At 52.5% G+C, this 22135-nt stretch overlaps 1 protein-coding gene across 3 annotated transcripts in view; it reads right to left on the bottom strand.

Moving 5' to 3' along the window:
* CACNA1E (calcium voltage-gated channel subunit alpha1 E) overlaps positions 1-22135 on the bottom strand; it is a 225220-nt gene that overhangs the window by 90732 nt on the left and 112353 nt on the right. For all 3 annotated transcript variants that reach the window (XM_077823463.1, XM_077823464.1, XM_077823465.1), the window contains exons 8-11: positions 6422-6537; positions 1952-2005; positions 1431-1520; positions 835-1044 (exon numbers count right to left, since the gene is read on the bottom strand). In XM_077823463.1, the coding sequence (XP_077679589.1) occupies positions 835-1044; positions 1431-1520; positions 1952-2005; positions 6422-6537 (470 nt within the window). The remainder of the gene's footprint in view (positions 1-834; positions 1045-1430; positions 1521-1951; positions 2006-6421; positions 6538-22135) is intronic.

Raw genomic sequence — 22135 nt, 5'->3', positions numbered from 1 at the left:
GTAAAACTGAGGTTCTGATTATTCATGGCTGTCAGCTCATGGCCGTCAGATATATGGCAATTTTTTTAACTCTGGTGCCCGGGACAAACTCTAATTGGGAATTATATTCTGTCTCCCCACAATCCTCGTTGGATTCAGTTGGCTGCAATACACTTCTCATTTGAGCCCAGATCTCTTGTGTTGTGCCATAGTTCTCTGTTAAACAACTCAAGGATGGCTGCATTTCTGTGCTGGGACAAAGGATTCCACTCCGACCTGTCTCAGAGGGTGTTAATTAGTCTTTGTTCATTACATTACTATAGCAGGGTAAACTTACTGTTATGTCCCCACTTCACACTGACACAAAACAGAGTCACTTCCCTTGAAATCTGTATTGGATTTGAATGACATGGGTCCAGTCAAACTCATTCTTGTTTATCTGCTGGGAGGGAAGCAGAACTGAAAAGGATTTCAGTGATAATGAGCAAGACCTCGGGCATCAGTAGAAATGGGCTGTGTACAATATTCTGGGTGGCAAGCGTGATTCTGATCTCCCTCCAGGTTCGTGCCAGTCTGACTCCATTGATCTCAATGGAGTTCACTCCTGATTGACACTGGGGTGACAAGAGAATCAGCCAACAGCTAAAGATCTTCCTGTAACAGGCTGTGAGTTGCTGCCCCCTCCAGTCCTCCTGGAAAGGCGGCAAACCATGCCATATGCTGATCATCCTGGGGCTCCAAGCACCCACATGCCTTGCTTGCACAGATGGCTGACCCGGGGTCAGGGGGACTGGTGTTCTGTACAGCCTGTGTCGCTGTAACATACCCAGACAAAGAGGGGGACCTGGAACTCACAGAGGAGGTGGGTGAGCCACGGAGGCTGGTTGTGATGGACAATGGCCACACAGGCAGTGTTGAGAGCCACCACGCTCAAGACGGTCCAATAAAACACTTGGGATTTCACCATATGGCGAACGGAGATGCGCAGAAGTCGCTCCTTGTGCCGGAAATAGGAGGCACCATCCACTTTAGCGCTCCTGATGCTGCCACGAGCAAGAGGGGTACCTGAGGGAGAGAGGCCGGGGGAGAACAATGGAACACAGTGGTTTTGCTCAGCAGAGGACCTGAGCAGGTCAAACTCCCTTCTGACCAGGGGATGGGAGGAATTATTTCCTCACTCAAGGGCTCCACTATGGCAGGATGGGCTTAACCTGCCAGCTCCTATACAAGCTCTGTAATGCATTAGAAACAGGGAATATCCATTCCCTGTGCTAACAACGGACAGAAACATAAGGTCTTCGTCCATGTCCACTTTGGCTTTGCTCCCCACAGGATTTTAGAAGATGCTCCACATCATTAGAGGACTTGTAGGGAGGAGACTCTGGACTGCCTTAGCACTGGGCTCCAAGTCAGAATCTTTCACACTGGCTGGCGAACCGGTCTCCACTCACCCACGGAGGAGATATCGACGCAATGTTCGTCACTTGAGTCACGATTCACGGCTTCTGTCCGGTTCCTTTTGATGGTTGCTCTCCTGAGCACTGGAAATGAAGAAGAGGGGAGCTCTAGTTACCACTGCATCTAAATGCTGAGCACAGACTGTTCGACTGTCTCCTACCCAGGCTGTTCCTTGGTACCTAGCTAACCCGGTAACAGGGGTCTCAGTAACTGAATGGGGCTGCCATCCAGTTCCCAGCACTCAAGCCAAGTCCGGCGCTCTACGAGAGAGGCTGCAGATTGGCTCCATGCTCTTTGGCGTGTTGCACCCTTCCTAACCAGGAGAGGCTGCTGTTGAGCCCCACTGCTCTAACATGATAGCCTCCGGTTAACCAGCAGAAACAGTAGTTTGGGTCCCAGCACCCCCAACAAACACCTATCTGGTTCCCATTGCTCTAGTGAGCTAAACTGGAGGTTGCAGCTGGAGGCAGAAAAGGGAATGCAGCTACATGAGCTAGCTTATTGTTTTCCTTACCTTCCAAGGCTGAGGTCCCAGCATTTTTATTCTCTTCAGCCAGCATTACTTCTTCTGCAGAAAAACAAATGGTTTAGTAAATTGTCTCCAAGTGTCTGATATGCCAGGGAATGAAAGAAAGAAAGCTCAGAGCTCCCACAGACCTGATGTCTGGCGCTCCCAGCCAGAGAGAGGAGGAAGGGCAGTGAGGAAGAAAGAGACACAGAACCCATCAGAATCATAGAAGTGTAGGAGTGGAAGGGACCTTGACAGGCCATCTAGCCCAGTCCCCTGCACTGAGGCAGGACTCAGTATTATCTAGACCATCCCTGACAGGTGTTTGTCTGACCTGTTCTTAAAAACCTCCAATGATGGAGATTCCACAACCTGCCTAGGCAATTTATTCCAGTGCTTAACCACCATAACAGTTAGGAAGTTTTCCCTAATGTCCAACATAAATCTCTCTTGCTGCAATTTAAGCCCATTGCTTCTTGTCCTGGCCTCCGTGGATAAGTAGAACTATTTTTAACCATCTCTTTATAACAACTTTCTATGTACTTGAAGACTGTTACCATGTCCCCCCTCAGTCTTCCCTTCTCCAGACTAAACAAACCAAATTTTTTCAAGCTTCCCTCATAGGTCATGTTTTCTAGACCTTTAATTATTTATTTGTTGCTCTCCTCTGGGCTTTCTCCAATTTGTCCACATCTTGCCTGAAATGTGGTGCCCAGAACTGGATACAATACTACAGCTGAGGCCTTATTAGTGCTGAGTAGAGCGGAAGAATTACTTCCTGTGTCTTGTTTACCACACTCCTGCTAATACAAACCAGAATGATATTCGCTTTTTTTGCAACCGTGTTACACTGCTAACTCATATTTAGTTTGTGATCCACCATAGCCCTCAGTACTCCTTCCTAGGCAGCCATTTCCCATTTTGTATTTGTGCAACTGATTATTCTTTCCTAAACTGAGTATTTTTTATTTGTCCTGTTTGAATTTCATCCTGGTTATTTCAGACCCTTTCTCCAGTTTGTCAAGAGCATTTTGAATTTGTTTTGAAGGTGAAACGATGGAGGAAAGGCAGCATCCATTACAGGAGAAAGCCATGTAGTGAAGTGGAACAGTTCCACCATATGACAGCAACACGAGATAACACATGATTCGTCAGGAGATGCTGCTGCATTGCCATTCGCGTTGGTTAGAACCGTACTAAATGTGCAGTGGAGACTGGGAGCTCCACCATGGCTTCCTGCACCTTGTGAATGAGCAGATATGATTTGACAGCAGTGGAAAGAGTTAGCTACACAACACTATGTCAGCCAATCGGAAAGAAAAATGACTTCCAATCCACTGTCCTGTTGCCTCCTCCAAGAGATAAGTTCTCTTAAAGGCTAACAAAGATGTTCAATAAGTAGAGTCGGGCTACGTTTTTAGACAAACGTTTATTCATTTATTCGATGAAAAATGCAGTTTCAGTTGACCTTAAACTATTCACAAATTTTGACACAAATAATTTTGGTTAGTCACAAAATGGCCACAGGAGGAGGAGGTGGTCATGCTACCACCCCTCCATTATAGTCTTTCGCCCAGTGATTAGGGCACTCCCTGGGTTGTGGGAGATGCAGATTCAAATCCCTACTCTAGAACAGACCCAAAACGGGACCTTTTCAATTCACCGAAAATTCTGAAAAATTTCAGATTCGGTTTGATGAGAACTGATTTTTTTATCCAAAATTCTTGGGTCTCCAACACATGCCTGGAAATCCCCACTCTCCCTTGCAGGATTCCCAGTACGCCCTGCTTCCACTCAGAGCAGAAATACCATAGAAACAACACTTTGTGTTGTATTTGAGGGCTTATTTTTCTGTCCCCAGCCAGAACGAGGAAGCACATAGGCATGAACCAAAACCCTAGATCCAAACTCCCCCAAAACTGGAGAAGTCTGGAACTAGATTTACAGCTGAACTTTGTGGCTCAGGCAAATCTTGAAGTTAACAAAACTTCTGTGAATCTCAACACATTGTTGGTATGAGTTTTGAATGAAGGTGCAAGTCTTTTCTTATTTTATCTGAATCCACTCCCCCAATCCTATTTAAAACCCCTTCCTACGCACCATGCCCTAAACAGAATCCTTTGGCTAAATTCTTCAGTGACAAAACGAGGACATAAGTGACACACTGTTGACAAGTTAGAAAACAGGTGTGATATCCAAAGTCTATATCATGCCTATTTGGAAATCTTTAGTTGTGCAGAAAAAACCTTCGTTTTCTTAGATTCAGTCATAGGTTGGGAGCTGGGGACGGAGTTGCTCACAAAGGGACCATGCATCCAGTCAGAAAACCCTGCAGAGGTGGAACTGGCTGGAAAGTGACTAACTGACCCTCACCTACTCTAACTTATGGCCCCATCATGGTAGATAACTTCAGAAAATTCAAAGCCCACCCAGGCCTCTCAGTGTTGCGGGAAGTCTGACCACACAGAGTTTCAATATTTAAAATATGAAATTGGCACCTGTAGATAACTCCTACGTACACACACAAATCTTTGTTAGAGTGAAGTGAAGCGCATGCCGGTGGTATGACTTGTATACGACCTTTCAGTAATGCGATAGTTAAAAGAAAATCACAAAAAAACAAACATTAGAAACCAAGGATATTCAGGGTTAAACTAGAAACCCAAATCTGCGAACATATGAATGTTCACAGCTAACTTACCAAACTGCCTTAACTCTGTTCCCGTATAGATGCTAACCTATCATTGGCCCTTCTTTGCATGCACAATATTAAAAATAGGTTTCAGAGTAGCAGCCGTGTTAGTCTGTATTCACAAAAAGAAAAGGAGTACTAGTGGGACCTTAGAGACTAACCAATTTATTTGAGCATAAGCTTTTGTGAGCTACAGCTCACTTCATCGGATGCATACTGTGGAAAATACAGAAGATGTTTATATACATACAAACCATGAAAAAAATGGGTGTTTACCACTACAAAAGGTTTTCTCTCCCCCTACCCCACTCTCCTGCTGGTAATAGCTTATCTAAAGTGATCACTCTCCTTACAATGTGTATGATAATCAAGGTGGGCCATTTCCAGCACAAATCCACATTGTAAGGAGAGTGATACACAAATACACATTGTAAGGAGAGTGATCACTTTAGATAAGCTATTACCAGCAGGAGAGTGGGGTAGGGGGAGAGAAAACCTTTTGTAGTGGTAAACACCCATTTTTTCATGGTCTGTGTGTATAAAAACATCTTCTGTATTTTCCACAGTATGCATCCGATGCTGTGAGCTGTAGCTCATGAAAGCTTATGCTCAAATAAATTGGTTAGTCTCTAAGGTGCCACTAGTACTCCTTTTCTTAATATTAAAAATAAATTCCCCGGAATGTGGGCTTGATAATCTGGTTTGTACATCTACGTTTCCAACACAGCTCCTAAGTGCTATGCTGGGGTCATCACACCTGCTGAGGCTGTTTTCCTGAGAGCCCTGAGTTCATGATCTGAGGCCGGGAGGGTTGTGTACATGGAGATGTGTTAGCTCGTCACTAATGACACCTGGACAAACGGCTGCCCCATGGAAGCATTAGCGCTGAGCTCCTCCTATGCTCAGCAGCTCCCAGGATCAGCTCGTTCCTGAGGATGGGGAATGCTAGCATACTGACAGCAATCGGTCAGACTCCTGTCCGTGTGCTGTGCATGACCGCAATGGTGGTCATACAGCAGCATAAGCACTCTGGCTTCCGTGCTACAGTGAGCTCCGTGCAGGCACAGGGATCTCCCTGCGGGGAGCTCCCTGCAGGACTGGTGGGTGGAGGTTGTATGAAGCGCTAGAATTGTGGCCAAACTACTTGGTACTGAAGGATAAGTATGAATTTCTGATTTCCTCAGGGCATCCTTATGGGAGAAGAGCGAAAATCTTTTAGCTGTGTCATTGGGCAGATGTGTTAATGGCCACTAAAGTTAGCGCCAATGCTCATAGGCTACAAGACACGTTGTCCCACCCACTCCGCCTGGGATATAGACCTGCCTTGTTGTGCACATTCAGTATCACAGTGTACCAAAGAAATACACACCCAAGCCAAATCCTGCCCTTGCTTCGACCCCCGTCATCTCCTCGGATGGCAGTGGATTTGCGCACTTGTAACCGAAGGCAGAATTCAGCCCAACCGTGGCACCTTTCATGCCCTTTGGCCTCCAATGCGCAATTCAGTCACATGTGACTCAGCAGAACCCTTTCTGCCCCGGTGAAATATTTTGTGGGGGAAGCGTGCGGCAGAGCCAGTCTGGGTGTAGGCGGGGGCAGAGAACCGTATGGACCCACAAGCTGTACAATACGGAGCTAATGCATTAATCAGTGATGGCAGCCTCCGACTTCGCAGGCATCTGCTGAACTACAGAGCGAGTGCAGCAGCTCCCCTCCCCCGAGCCAGTGGGGTCACCCCGTCAGGCACATTGAAACACTGACCCTAGGCCTGCCACCAGCCTTACCTGCTTTGTCTATCCAGGCCCGATAGCCATTCAATTCCCGTTCGATCTGCTGCTGGCGCCGCAGCTTCATGAAGGCTCTGCGGTTCTCCACCCGCTCTCGCTCTTTGGCAAATTCCCTGTAGACACAGAAGGGCAACGTTGGTTTTATTGAGGGATCGTGGCACGGCTGGGATAACGGAGAGGTGTGTGTGTGAGAGAGAGAGAGAGAGAGAGCAGGGCAGCATGGCAAGGGCAAGGGTGTGTGTGTGTGTGTGTGTGTGTAGGGTGGCACAGCTAGGAACATGGGGTATGTGTGTGTGTGTGAGAAAGAGAGAGAGACAGAGAGAGAGTGAGTGCAGGGTGGCGCGGCTGGGACCATGGTGTGTGTGTGTGCGAGCATGCAGGGCAGTATGGTTGGGACCACTGGGATGTGTATGTGTATGCGTGTGTGGGTGTGCGTGCAGGGTGATATGGCTGGGGCCATGGGGGGTGGGGGGGTTTGCAGGGTGATATGGCTGGGGCCATTGGGGGGGGGGGTTTGCAGGGTGGTATGGCTGGGGCCATGGGGGGGGGGGTTGCAGGGTGGTATGGCTGGGGCCATGGGGGGGGTTTGCAGGGTGGTATGGCTGGGGCCATGGGGGGGGGGTTTGCAGGGTGGTATGGCTGGGGCCATTGGGGTGGGGGGGTTTGCAGGGTGGTATGGCTGGGGCCATTGGGGGGGGGGTTTGCAGGGTGGTATGGCTGGGGCCATTGGGGGGGGTTTGCAGGGTGATATGGCTGGGGCCATTGGGGTGGGGGGGGTTGCAGGGTGGTATGGCTGGGGCCATGGGGGGTGGGGGGGTTTGCAGGGTGGTATGGCTGGGGCCATGGGGGGTGGGGGGGTTTGCAGGGTGGTATGGCTGGGGCCATGGGGGGGGGGTTTGCAGGGTGGTATGGCTGGGGCCATTGGGGGGGGGTTGCAGGGTGGTATGGCTGGGGCCATTGGGGGGGGGGTTGCAGGGTGGTATGGCTGGGGCCATTGGGGTGGGGGGGTTTGCAGGGTGGTATGGCTGGGGCCATTGGGGTGGGGGGGTTGCAGGGTGGTATGGCTGGGGCCATTGGGGTGGGGGGGTTTGCAGGGTGGTATGGCTGGGGCCATGGGGGGGAGTTTGCAGGGTGGTATGGCTGGGGCCATGGGGGGGGGTTTGCAGGGTGGTATGGCTGGGGCCATGGGGGGTGGGGGGGGTTGCAGGGTGGTATGGCTGGGACCATGGGGGGGGTGGTTTGCAGGGTGGCATGGCTGGGGCCATGGGGGGTGGGGGGGTTTGCAGGGTGATATGGCTGGGGCCATTGGGGGGGGGGTTTGCAGGGTGGTATGGCTGGGGCCATGGGGGGGGTTTGCAGGGTGGTATGGCTGGGGCCATTGTGGGGGAGTTTGCAGGGTGGTATGGCTGGGGCCATGGGGGGGGTTTGCAGGGTGGTATGGCTGGGGCCATGGGGGGTGGGGGGGGTTGCAGGGTGGCATGGCTGGGGCCATGTGGGGGGGGGTTGCAGGGTGGTATGGCTGGGACCATGGGGGGTGGGGGGGTTGCAGGGTGGCATGGCTGGGGCCATGGGGGGTGGGGGGGTTTGCAGGGTGGCATGGCTGGGGCCATGGGGGGTGGGGGGGTTGCAGGGTGGCATGGCTGGGGCCATGGGGGGTGGGGGGGTTGCAGGGTGGCATGGCTGGGGCCATGGGGGGGGGTTTGTAGGGTGGTATGGCTGGGGCCATGGGGGTTGGGGGGGTTGCAGGGTGGCATGGCTGGGGCCATGGGGGGGGGGTTTGCAGGGTGGCATGGCTGGGGCCATGGGGTGGGGGGGTTTGCAGGGTGGTATGGCTGGGGCCATGGGGGGGGGTTTGCAGGGTGGCATGGCTGGGGCCATGGGGGGGGGGGTTTGCAGGGTGGTATGGCTGGGGCCATGGGGGGTGGGGGGGTTGCAGGGTGGCATGGCTGGGGCCATGGGGGGTGGGGGGGTTGCAGGGTGGCATGGCTGGGACCATGGGAGGTGGGGGGGTTTGCAGGGTGGTATGGCTGGGGCCATTGGGGGGGGTTTGCAGAGTGGTATGGCTGGGGCCATGGGGGGTGGGGGGGTTGCAGGGTGTTATGGCTGGGGCCATGGGGGGTGGGGGGGTTTGCAGGGTGGTATGGCTGGGGCCATGGGGGGTGGGGGGGTTTGCAGGGTGGTATGGCTGGGGCCATGGGGGGGGGGTTTGCAGGGTGGTATGGCTGGGGCCATGGGGGGTGGGGGGGTTTGCAGGGTGGTATGGCTGGGGCCATTGGGTGGGGGGGTTGCAGGGTGGTATGGCTGGGGCCATGGGGGGTGGGGGGGTTTGCAGGGTGGTATGGCTGGGGCCATGGGGGGGGGGTTTGCAGGGTGGTATGGCTGGGGCCATGGGGGGTGGTTTGCAGGGTGGTATGGCTGGGGCCATGGGGGGGGGGTTGCAGGGTGGCATGGCTGGGGCCATGGGGGGTGGGGGGGTTTGCAGGGTGGCATGGCTGGGGCCATTGGGGGGGGTTGCAGGGTGGCATGGCTGGGGCCATGGGGGGTGGGGGGGTTGCAGGGTGGCGTGGCTGGGGCCATGGGGGGTGGGGGGGTTGCAGGGTGGCGTGGCTGGGGCCATGGGGGGTGGGGGGTTGCAGGGTGGCGTGGCTGGGGCCATGGGGGGTGGGGGGGTTGCAGGGTGGCGTGGCTGGGGCCATGGGGGGTGGGGGGTTGCAGGGTGGCGTGGCTGGGACCATGGGAGGTGGGGGGGTTTGCAGGGTGGTGTGGCTGGGGCCATTGGGGGTGGGGGGGTTGCAGGGTGGCGTGGCTGGGGCCATGGGGGGGGGTTTGCAGGGTGGCGTGGCTGGGGCCATTGGGGGGGTTGCAGGGTGGTATGGCTGGGGCCATGGGGGGAGGGGGGGTTGCAGGGTGGCGTGGCTGGGGCCATGGGGGGGGGGGTTTGCAGGGTGGTATGGCTGGGGCCATGGGGGGTGGGGGGTTTGCAGGGTGGCATGGCTGGGGCCATGGGGGGTGGGGGGGTTGCAGGGTGGTATGGCTGGGGCCATGGGGGGAGGGGGGGTTGCAGGGTGGCGTGGCTGGGGCCATGGGGGGGGGGGTTTGCAGGGTGGCATGGCTGGGGCCATGGGGGGTGGGGGGGTTGCAGGGTGGCATGGCTGGGGCCATGGGGGGTGGGGGGGGTTTGCAGGGTGGTATGGCTGGGGCCATGGGGGGGGGGTTGCAGGGTGGCATGGCTGGGGCCATGGGGGGTGGGGGGGTTTGCAGGGTGGCATGGCTGGGGCCATGGGGGGTGGGGGTGTTGCAGGGTGGCATGGCTGGGGCCATTGTGGGGGGGTTGCAGGGTGGCATGGCTGGGGCCATGGGGGGTGGGGGGGTTTGCAGGGTGGTATGGCTGGGGCCATGGGGGGAGGTTGCAGGGTGGCATGGCTGGGGCCATGGGGGGTGGGGGGGTTTGCAGGGTGGCATGGCTGGGGCCATGGGGGGGGGTTGCAGGGTGGCATGGCTGGGGCCATGGGGGGTGGGGGGGTTTGCAGGGTGGCATGGCTGGGGCCATGGGGGGTGGGGGGGTTTGCAGGGTGGCATGGCTGGGGCCATGGGGGGTGGGGGGGTTGCAGGGTGGCATGGCTGGGGCCATGGGGGGTGGGGGGGTTTGCAGGGTGGCATGGCTGGGGCCATGGGGGGTGGGGGGGTTTGCAGGGTGGCATGGCTGGGGCCATGGGGGGTGGGGGGGTTTGCAGGGTGGCGTGGCTGGGGCCATGGGGGGTGGGGGGGTTGCAGGGTGGCGTGGCTGGGGCCATGGGGGGTGGGGGGTTGCAGGGTGGCGTGGCTGGGGCCATTGGGGGGGGGTTGCAGGGTGGCGTGGCTGGGGCCATGGGGGGGGGTTGCAGGGTGGCGTGGCTGGGGCCATGGGGGGGGGTTGCAGGGTGGCGTGGCTGGGGCCATGGCGCGTGTGTACATGCGTGCAGGACAGCACAGCAGGGTCAGTGGCAGGGCTGGGACAGTTGGGGTAGAAGGGTGGGCCCGGGGCAGCATGGTTGGGACGGGGGACGGGGGACAGCTCTCAGGGCACAGTGTGGGGTGGCAGGCTTCGAGGGATGGACAGAAGGATACCTGGGAGGAATGGGAGGAGAGCCAGCACAGTGGAGGGGTGGTCACACAGCTGGCCGGCTAGGGCACAGGGAAGCCAGAGGGATGGCTGAGGCAGATGGAAACACTGCCCTCAGACTGAGGCACACGGAGGAAGTCTGGCTGGAGCAGATGGGTGAGATGAACAGATCTACTGAGCCAAAGCATCAGTATAACTGGGATGAAGGGGATCAATGGATGGGACCACGGTACTGATGGAGCAAATCTACAGTGTGGCGCAAGGAGTGCGGTGAACAGGTAGGAAAAGTAAGGAGGGGTGGGGGAGAGAGGAGTGAAGTTGATGAATGTGCAATGACATCCCCATGTTCTCCAGCATCCCAGACCAGGGGCAGTCCAGCCCAGCACCAGTGCATGATCCAGAGGGGCAGGTTATGGCCCAGATACTAATTCAACTCTCCCTCCTCCAAGGGCTCACCAAGGTCTGCCTCCTCCCCCCTGCCCCCGCCACCCACTGACCCCTTTCAAAGGTGTGGGAGGCACGAGTGGGCGGGACATGCAGATGCTCTGCAGACTCCTTGGCGTCCCTCCACTTGGATGGGAGGAAAGAAATAGCAGATGGGACCTGAGAAGGGGCATGCACAGTGGGTGAAGAGCCAACCCTGGGCAACCCCAGGGGGTGGGCAGACCGGGGCGGGTAGAGCCAGTCCCTGCAGTGCTTGATTCAGGAAGCCAGGTGAGAGCGTTCCTGCTGCATGAACTGATAGTCTCTCGGCCCATCTCCCAGAGAGATGCTTAAAATGCAACTCAGTCACTACGTGCTGGCTTGTAGTAGGCACAGCTCCTCTTCACACACACTGCAGTGTTGCTGGGAGGTGGGGGCGGGGGCGGGGCAGAAAGCATTAAGACAAAATTTATTCCACTGCAGCCCTGCCATGTGCTCCATGGATCTGTGCAAGCTGGGGAAGGCTGGGGTGCAGACGTGAGAGGATGGGAACTCCCAGTAACTCCAGCCTTCTCCAGCCACAAGGTGAAGGCGAGCTGGCCTCTAGACTGGCCTCTCTCTCCCCACCCCCAAAGAGCTGACAGCCCAGCACGGGAATGAGAAGGAGAATCAAAAATGACCAACGTGACCTAGGTGAACACATTTTTCCACCCTTGCTGCATGGCACTGACTGAGCACTGCGATCCCACCCGGCCAAAGAGACGCTCCATCTCTCAGTCATGGAAAACAGATCGGGCAGATATTTTAAGTTCGCAGCCTCCTCAGTGCCTGGCTTCAGGGCCCCTTCTGCCAGGACAGCGGGGCGGGGCAGGGGGGGAGAACGACTCTGAGGGGGATGGGCAGAGGGCCCCTCAGCATGCCACTTGATTCACTGACAGTTCATGGGTTTGCTCTGAATCAAGGGCCCAAGGGTTTGGGGATTTAACCTTTGAGGCTATCTGCATGCCCCTTCTGCTCCCAGACAGCTCTCAAACACTGAGACTGCCCCCCCCTCCCAACAGGGCTCGTCCAAGGTGACCCAGGCCAGGAAAGCTGTAGTAGAGCTGGGAACCCAGCTCTCCTGAGTCCCAGTCCAGGGCCTTAACCACTGGAACATCCTACCTCTGTTGTCTTATTTCTCCTTCTTATTTAGTCACCCATTCCTTGTTTGAGGGAAGGCTGTTGATCACGTGTGCACTAGCACAGGGCATTGGGGACATTTTCCAAGCCAAAAATACACAGCTATACATCTGGGCAAACCCTACAGTGATTCGGCTGCATGGGAAGTCATTTCTTTTCCTCAGGTTTACTCGTACAGCACAGAGCACACTGGGTCATTTGGTGCAATGATCATAAAGCTCAGCTAAATCTGATCAGGTCTGTCAGCAGGAGCCCCTGCACACCAGTCAGACAGGGGCAGGTGAGGAAAGGAAACAGAGGAGTAGCCTTCCCTATTTTAATACTTTACTATCTTTAAGAAGAAACAAACAGATTAGTAAGTTTCAAAGGAAGATCTGACACACAAGTAAGGGTTCTCTCTGGGGCACCGCTAATGATCAGCCCTCGTGCTTCATAGTCCAAGCTGTTCCTCACTCAAGAGGCAGGAGGAGATTTCCCCTCTGTGGGATAAGGTTGCATGACTGGGGCTAGATTTTCAAACAGAACTCAGCTCCCAGTTAGGCACCTGCACAATTGGGCCAGGTTTTCCAGAGTTTAGCACCCAACACACTGAGCTGTTTTGAAAACCTGGCCCAGTTTGTGGGTGCTGAGCTCCTTTGAAAATTCTGACCTTGGGAATTGTGTGTGTGTTGGGGGGGGCGTGGATGGGTTAAACCTTTCTCTGAAACGTCCAGGTTTGGCTGTGTCCAGAGAGAGGACACTGGACTACTGGGTCTGGTCTGGTGTCTCCTATAGTTACGATCATAAAAGGAAACCACAGAAGCTTAAATCTATGACTGGATTCCCTTTGCACTCCAGCATACACCTGTAAACATCAGGAAACTCAGTGTAAAGGCTGAGATTCCTTCCTTAACCCACCACCATTGTACTTGCATGCTGCTGGCTCACCACCCTCTGAGAATCTTACCTACTGCAATTCCTAGGCACAGCACGGGACAGCTAGAGAACATGGAGTTTCTGCATCAACTCTAGCTTACTCCTGACTGGTTAAGCCCTTGATGGCACTAGAACAGGAGGCATTTGTGGCTGGAGACCCAACTACCAGGTGGGTTATCTCCCAGCTCCATGGCAGCCATGCCTGATGCAGGAGCTGCTCCTCCATTTCCACCCATCCCCATCCCTTATGCACCTGAACTGAGGGTCAAAGGATTAATCTACGTGAGGGAGAACTTCTTAAAGGTTTGTAGGGAGACCCCTCACTCAGGAGAAGCTGCTTTGCTTTAGTGATCAGCAATGCATGGTTCTCTGATTCAGTACAAACAAAGCTTTTGTGTATGGATTCAGGGTCTCTCGTTGTTGTCATAGTAACCCAGTCAGAAATGAACCCCTCCGGGATGGGCAAGCCTGCAAGATGCAAAGACATACTTACATACACGCAAACAGCTCTACAAGTCTGCACACATGAGCATTAATGCTCATACACTGGAACCCAGAGGCTCACTCATCTGCAGGTTTTGCACACCCACACGCTGGACATACACAAAGAAAAGCACACAGATGCAGACAAATCTGTGACCATACCAGCACATATATACACCATGCCAATCATTCGCAAAAGAAAACATGCACACACCTGAGGCTTCACACTCACGCCCCAGATTACTCAGACAGCAACACACACATAGAGCCTACCCAAATGTATGAAAACACATGAAAGAAAGAAATCCATAAATACAATCTTCTGCAATCACACACATGATCAAAGATGTACATGCAAACAACATATATACACACAGGCAGGAAAACACACAAACACATATACACACCATGCACCAGTGCAAACTTGCATACATACATTCCCATAACTATATATAGATATGCATATGCTAATACGCAAATAGAACCATATACCTATACTTACAGTCACTCAAAATGCATGATCATATGCTGACAATTCTGGTTTACAAACTTGTGTACACATATCAGTGACCATATCCATAAGCAAACATGCACCCTTCTGTATGCTGCTGTACAGAATGACCACATACCAATATGAACAAATATGCAGGACTACACGCACTTATGTATGTATGGAGCAAAAGGTCGCTGCAGAAACAGAAACATGGGAGAATACGCCAAGTAACACACCTATGGAACTGAAATGCACAGGCTCATACGCATACTGCTTGCAGGCATGGCACGCACGTCAAAACAGGAACCATATGCATGGAGGCTCACATGACTACACACACTGTACAAAGTGATGCATTTGCTTTACACACCCACACATGCATGTTTAGTCATAAGCATAAGATGACACATGCACACACACACACTCTGTGTTGCCACTTGCATAGACATAATACTTTCAGGATATGAACCTACACATACAACCAGACACCTACATAGACTCCCACTCCCATACCCACAGTGGGCCAAATTAATCTCTGCTATCACTCCACTGAAGGAAATGTATGCACAAGTGTGAAATGTATGAATTCTGCACATTGTGCCCAGTCATACATAGGCACACACATGCTGGTGTGTGGTATGTATACACACACACATACACACACACGCTGAGCACATGGCTCAGGTAAGTGTCAGTCACAATACTGGAGCAGGTACAAAAGCCGATGATGCATGAAGAATAAGGCACAAAGAACTTCACTTCATATACTGCACCCCCCTTCTGGCCCCGCAGCATTCTAATTACAGCATGAAAGAGGCATGATTATGAAGAACAAATGGCTGTGTTCTTTTACAAGACAAGTGTCTCACTCTTCTGAGATCCCAGCAGCCATCTCCCTCCCCAAAACATTCAAAGGAATCTAAAGAATTGTATGTCTGCTTTAGAGGGAGTTTGAGTTTATTACCCAGGCAGAACCATTACACACTTAGCACTGTGTGGACATTTTTTTGTGAAAAAAATTTTCTGACTGTTCCCAGAATCCTTTGTTTAAGAGCCCCAGACAATCCGAGCATTTTTAATTCCACCCCAGGAAGGTTAAGTTTCCTGCCAGTTTGGTGTTCAGCATCAAACAGCTCTCCCCCTCCATCTGCGGACGTCAGACAAAAATGAGACCTTCTCTACTCCTACACTAGAGGAGGAGGAGGGAGAAGAGCACTGAGAGAAAAGGAGACTGAAAATGGGAGAAAAAGGGAAGGAGAGGAGAAAAGGAATGGGAGAGGGGATAAGAAAGAGTCTTTAACAGCCAATCAGCAAATAGGCTCACAGCTCTTGGCTTAATATTTGGGAACAAGGTGTGTGTACAGGATTGCAGAGGGCAGTAAAAATCATCTATGCAAAAGTGTCTATTCTGGATCATTCATTACCTCCTGATCTCTGCTCACCAGCAGGTTCTGGGTGCCACAAAACAGGGAGATGCCCAACAAACTAAGGGGTTGTCTACGTTTGACATGCTACAGCTGCTTCCATGTAGCCACTACCAACGCTGACGGGAGAGGTTCTCCACCCACCTCCCACACAGGCGACAGCTCTGTCTACACTGGGGGTTAGGTCGGCTTCGCTTCACACCCCTGTACAACGTAGCTGGGTTGAGCTAACTTTTTAGTGCAGACAGGGCTTAAGCTAATTTGGGTCAAAGGTTGGGCTACCACGCCTCCCAGTTTGTTCTGCTGCTTGAGCTCATTGCTTTGTCACAACATCATTATGTTCCTGATACCACCTCATGGGGTAAAGCTTCACCTTCAGGGCCACGTAACAGCCAGCAAGCCCAACGTGCACGGCAAAAGCCAGCAGAGCTCCAACTATCTTGTGAAAGTGAGCACGAGTGGCTATCCTGCCGCTGCTGCAGGCAGCTGGTGTTTTAAGACCCACTCTCCTCCAGATGAAAAGCTCAGGTGAGCGGGAAGGAGTATCAGTTTCTGCAAGGTCCTGGCCCCCACTAGGTGGATGCGCTGGCTAGGAGGTCTATTTCTGATTTTCATTCACTGTGTGCCAACAGTGGGCCCTCCACTGCACGGAAGATACAGGAGACACATCTTGGGTGAGATTCTCTGCTGGTGCACTTCAGCACAGCCACAGGCAATAGAGCAATGCTGGTTTACCCCAGCTGAGAATCTGGCCCCATCTCTCTTTCCTCTTGCCTGTCCCTGCCATCTTATGAAACGTTTGGCAGCTCTCACTTTGGCTGTGCGGGTGGCCTTGCCTCCTTTATCTGAAGGAGACGCTTGCTTAGCGAGAGAAGCTGTCATAACTGCGCAACAATGGTGAAAGGGATGGAAGTGAGCGTCTCAAGAGGCTCAGTCTGTTTAGCTTAAAAAGGAGAAAGTTAAGGGGTGACTTGACCACGGTCTCCAAGTACCTACCTGGGAAACAGACACTGGGTAATCGGGGGCTCTTCAGCTTAGCAGAGAAAGGTGTAGAAAGAGCCAGTGGCTGGAAGTTGAAGGTAGACAAATTCAGACTAGGACTAAGGTGCAAATTTTTAACACTGAAGGTAATTAGCCATGGGAACAACTTACCTGCCAAGGGCTGTGGCAGATTCTCCATCACTGGAAATCTTTAAATCAAGATGGGATGTTTTTTCCAATAGGTAAGTTCTAGTTCAAACAGGATTCAATACAGGGAAGTCCTATGGCAGCCAGACCTAGACCTTCACAGTGTTCTCCTCTGGCTTTACAATCTAGGAAATGCATCCAAGAAGCAACCCAGCCAGAGAGGCGGTTTGGGAATGAAAACAGCCATTTTCAAGGACTGAATCCCCAGGGAAGCCAATGGAAACTTCCCCTTCCCAATCCCCCTTTCTGCAGCTTTATTAGGCACAGTGAGCTCACATCCTCTCAGCGCATGAGGCAGGACACTCCAGCGCACCCTCCTTAATCCTCATTAATGGGGTGGGGTTTACACTGATGGTCTCTTTCCACTGCAATCAAACCCCTGTTTGGGAAGACCTAATTTAGGGGCTGATGCCGAGAGAGGGTTTCCTGGGTGTGGCAGGTGTTCAGCATGTCCAGGGATTGGGCCTAGTCCACTGCTGCTGTATTTTCAAAGATAAAATTTGGCAGATTACAAAGCTTGAATACGGGGCTAATTGCTTTTGTTCATTAGGAGGAGGGGGAAAAATAAGTTAAACTCAATGTAACGAATTAACTCATTTCAAAGAGACTCAGTACCGAGCAGGGCAGCAGCGGAGGCTGGTGACATCTGAAAGTGGGTGGGCAAAATTGACAGATCAAGGCTTGCTCAGAACCAATTTACAGCACTGGGTAAAGATAATGTAGCTGAATAAGAACCGGGCAGGCAAGGCTGATTGACAGCCATTTAGGGACATGCTAAACCAGACGGAGGGAGGGCTTTTCAAAGGAGCCTAGAGGTGTGAGGTGCCCAGCTCCCATTGAAAGGCTTTGGGCAGGGGAATCCCACCCTTGGCATATCAAGGGCTTGTCTATACATACAGCGCAGCTGTGGCGCAGCTTCACCGATGCAGCTGTGCCACTGTAGGGTTTAGCGAAGGCGCTTCCTACGCCAACGGGAGAGCGTCTCCCATCGGCGCAGGTGCTCCTCCTCCCCAAGGGCTGGTAGCTGTGTTGACGGGAGAAGCCCTCTCGTTGACATAGCGCTGTCTATGCTGGGGGTTAGGGTGGCATCACTCAGGAGCGCGGATTTTCCACCCCCCTGAGTGACGTAGTTATACCGACGTACGTCTGTAGTGTAGACCAAGCCTCAGATGGAGGAGGTGGAGTTCTCTATGATATTCCATTTTCCCCTTCAAATACCTCTGACTGGACAAACCCAGCCAAGGAAGGCAGGGCATGGCTCCCTCTGACACAACACTTGTGTGAGCTACTCCCTTCTCTCAAGACCTAATCTCTTTGCCTCTCCAGGTACCCAGATCCTGCAAGCCTAAGAAGTGTTGGGGATCCAAACTCTGAGCTCACTGAGAGCACTGGGCTGTCCCGGCTGCCCTATTCTTAAAACAATGGCTGGGTAGTACGCACACCCCTCAGCACACTCCAGCCTGCAGGCCAAACTGCCACGCATGAGCAGAGCCCCTGTTCCTAGTGTTGGTGACATCCCATAACCCTCCCTCTCTGGCAGGTGAAGGACAGCAGGTCAAACTCAGCACTGGCTTAAGGAGGTGAAAGCCTACTGATGTCAGCAGAACGACGTCCACTTATGCGCCGGGGCTGAGGGCGACCCATCAGCACCTCAGGATTGTGTTCTGTAAAACTGATGCCATTCACTAGTGACTGAGAGAAACAGTGAGGGTTGTGACAGGGAGCAAAGGAACTCTGTTAAGCAGGGACTGGAGAGAAGCGCGCCATCTGCCCTACACAGGCGAGCACCGTCATAACAGTGTGCCCAGTTTATCTGGGCATTCGGAGCACAGATGGTACAATTCTTCCCTTCACTGTGAATTCTCCTGGTTCCTTGCTGCTCTCCAGTACAACCTTGGCATTCCTTCCATCTGATCTGAGAATCTCTTAGGTACTATCCGCTACCAGGACGCAGACGTCACTAGATACCCTGACCGTCAGCAATGGGGAGTGTTTCCCCTTCCCTACAAGCACACAGGCTGTATAGGAGAGAGAGGGATTCTTCAGCTAAATCAGGGTCCCCAGGTCTGTGCGTGAGGAGCATAGAGGGAGAAGTGTCTTCATATTTAAAAAAAAAAATCTCACCATGACAATTGGCTCCCTTTTTGGCAGATGCACCGAAGAAACCAAGGGTTGCATGGAGATTGAAATCCTCTGGCATCCTACAGGTGCTTCCCTTCCATTCAGGCTTGGTGCACACTTTAAGATCAATGATGGTAACACTATCCATGCTGTGAACAAAGAGCCTCCATATCCAAGGCCACTGATCCAACACCTTTCAGCAGCACCAAATACACCACTCACAAAACAAGTAAAACCTCTCTGAATCCCAGCCAAGCCAGCTCTTTGGACTCCATTTCACCCCTTCCATAAAGTGGTTTGGAAGCTAAAGCTGAGATGTGCACAGGGAGTCCTTAAGTCAGGTCTTTGGAATCTAGTTTCCAGATAACGTTATGGAGGGTTCACATCTGCCATGGTAAAAGTGGACTGGCATTTTTGCAATCTAAGTCCTGCTCCCAGGTTCCATCTGTGTCCCTCAATGTCAGGTGAGCTCTTACAGAAAGATGGCAAGTGCTTTTCTGCTACACTATTCTTTCCAGTATATTTGTCTAGTTAGGTATTTATACTTCAGTTATCACTGTGGTATCTGAACCCCAAACTCGGGTTATTATTGTGGGAAAGCTATGGCAAAGAGATGGGTCTTAAATTTCGTCCTGAATGCATAACTGACCAAGCTGGGGCTGACTATAGGTTTAAACCAAAACTTCAGTGGTAAAACCATGGGCCTCTCCCAGTTGAGGTAAAGGATTAACTCCATTAATTGACAGCTGTAGCAAAACTCTACTTTTGCAGAGCAATCACTAGAGGGGGACAAAGAACCACTCCATTCTAGTGTGGGCTACAAAGGCAATGAAATGGAGGCCACTCAGCTCTTATTAGAGGGAATTCCATTGCTGTAGGCCAGCCAACAAAGAGACTGTCTCTGTTGATCTCCCTCTTGGTATAGGGAGTTGCATTGTCCCTGAGGAGTGCTGCTGTCATGGGAGGGTTTCAGCATAGTGGAGATGCTGTTTGAGATCTCTCAGTCCAGCCCATTGACCACTCTGAAGGTCAAGTTCAGGAATTTTAACAACCTGGTATTTGATAGGGAGCCAGACCAGTGACAGAAGCACCAGAGTGATGTGCTCATGTTGTCTTACCCAGGTCATTAGGCAAACCACCACAGATATTGCACCTGCTGGAGCTTTTCAAATGTCTACTTTCATTTCCAGGTACAGTGTGTTCCAATAATCTAGTCTGTAGGTCACAAGCTTACCATGTCTGGACCTGTCAAGATAGGTCATAATCTTCTTGCCAACTGCAGGTAGAAGGTGGCAGTTTCAACAGTTGCTGCAATTTGGGTACCTAATATCAGTAAGGAGTCTAAGAAAACTCCTATGCTTTGTATGGTATATGATGGGGAGTCAAACCCCATGGGTAATGATATGGTGTTGGCAAGGTCTTGTAAATGCCTCCCTCTTCCCACCAATATTCCTCTATCTTGCCTGGGTTTAGCTTAAGATAGCTGTCCTTCCTCCAGGAGCTGATTTCACTCAAACACGGGGGACACTAGCAAATGGTGCTATTTAAGTTTGATGTGAAGGAGATACAGAGCAGGGAACATCGTGTGCATCTTGCTGCCATCAAAGACTATGGTGTCTTTACAGATCCTCACCAGTATAAGCCGATGTAGCGCCACTGACTTCAGAATCTGTGGGTTCTATTCTCAGCTCTTCCAGAGCCTTGGGAAAAATCATATGATCTCCTTGTGCTTCAATTTCCCCCATCTTCAAACTGAGAACAATTGGAACCAACTTTTTCAGGTGCTTAGAGAGTCTCAGTTGAAAAGCACAGTATAAGTATTAAAGCTGAAAACTAGTGGGGAAAATTGCCCGCGAATATTCATGCAATTACGAAAGCAAATTTTGATTCAACTGCATTCACCACCCATTCATGTTCACTTCCTGGGAACATTCAAGTGCTCAAATTGAATACTTCATTAGTCAGCTAAAGTGAATTTTGAATTGTATATTTAAGCGTCAAATTCACAATCCATGCTATTTTGGTTATAGGTCACCTTGTCACAGAACACTCACAATGGTCTACATTTTAAACAGTGACCAGTAATCTTAGTGCCTCAATTTTGGGTACTCATCTTGAGTCACCTTAAAGAGGTCTGATTTTCTGAAGTACTGAACACCCAATCTCTTAAAATCAGGCCACTTAAGCAGTCTCAAGTTGGACGCTCAAATGCTAATACCAGTACCGAGTTTACAATGGCGCAGGTGGTGCCCTAGTGCCAGGCCCACACTCAAAAGGGGCCCCAGCCCAGCCCGCTCGAATCTGTGTTGCTCCCTGAGCCACCAGTTCCTCTCCACCCTCTGGCCCTCACTCGCACACTCCTCTTGGCCAGCTGACCCAGGGCTTCCCTCCACGCCCTAGTCCTGCCAGCCGGTTCCTCTCTGCCCCCGGCTCTCCTCCCACCCACTGCTCGCTCCTCTCAGCCGTGAGGGCTCCTCTCTGCCCCCATCACCAGCAGGCAGCAGACAGCCACAAGGCCTAGTGCCTGGGGGTGCCCTGCCCAGTCCAGTCTCTTGTCCTGCAAATAAGCACTTGCAGATTTCCCAGCCAGACTCCGTTAGTGGCTCTGCTTGGGTCCCCTTCCTCTGGCTCCCTGCCAAGCCCCTTCTGCTCCCCTACAAACCTTACGCAGAGCAGCACCAGCTGTGACATCTGGCAGGTGCAGCCTGTTCCACATGCAACTCTACCCAAGCTTCCTGGGGCTCCCACCCTCTGACAGAGCCTAGCCACTCCCTGGCTCAGGACTGTTCCTCTTACCTGGGCAGAGGAAGGTGGATATGCAATGGAGAGGGGCTGAAAGGAGGTGCAGTCCCTTGCTTTGCAGATCCATCACCCTGGGAAGCAGGGGATGGGGCAATGGGGTTTCTGAGCAGTGGGATGGGGAGCTGAGCAGACTTGGGGAAGAGATGTTCAGCTGGCAATGGTGAGGACTCCCCCCCCCCGCTGTAACCACTAGACCCTGCTTCCCTCCCAGAGCTGGGGATAGAAACCAGGAATCCTGGCTCCCAGCCCTCCCCCCCCATGCTCTAATCCACTAGACCCCACTCCCCTCCTAGGGATGGTGAGAGAACCCAGGAGTCCCGACTCTGAGTTTCTCCCTTCTGCTATGCCTAGGGGCATGTCTAGTGAAGACATGATAAATCGACCACCAAGCGCTCTCCCGTCAACTCCGGTACTCCATTGGAGGGAGAGGCGCAGGCGGAGTCGACGGGGGAGCGTCAGCAGTCGACCTACCACAGCGAAGACGCCGCAGTAAGTAGATCTAAATACGTCGACTGCAGCTACGTTATTCACGTCGCTGAAGCTGCATAACGTAGATTGATCCCCCCCATTCCCCCCCCCAG

This window comes from Eretmochelys imbricata, chromosome 8, assembly GCF_965152235.1.
Source record: "Eretmochelys imbricata isolate rEreImb1 chromosome 8, rEreImb1.hap1, whole genome shotgun sequence".
NCBI classification, from domain to species: Eukaryota; Metazoa; Chordata; order Testudines; family Cheloniidae; genus Eretmochelys; species Eretmochelys imbricata.
The sequence above is the reverse complement of the archived record's forward strand: the minus strand, read 5'-3'. Positions and strand labels throughout refer to the sequence as shown.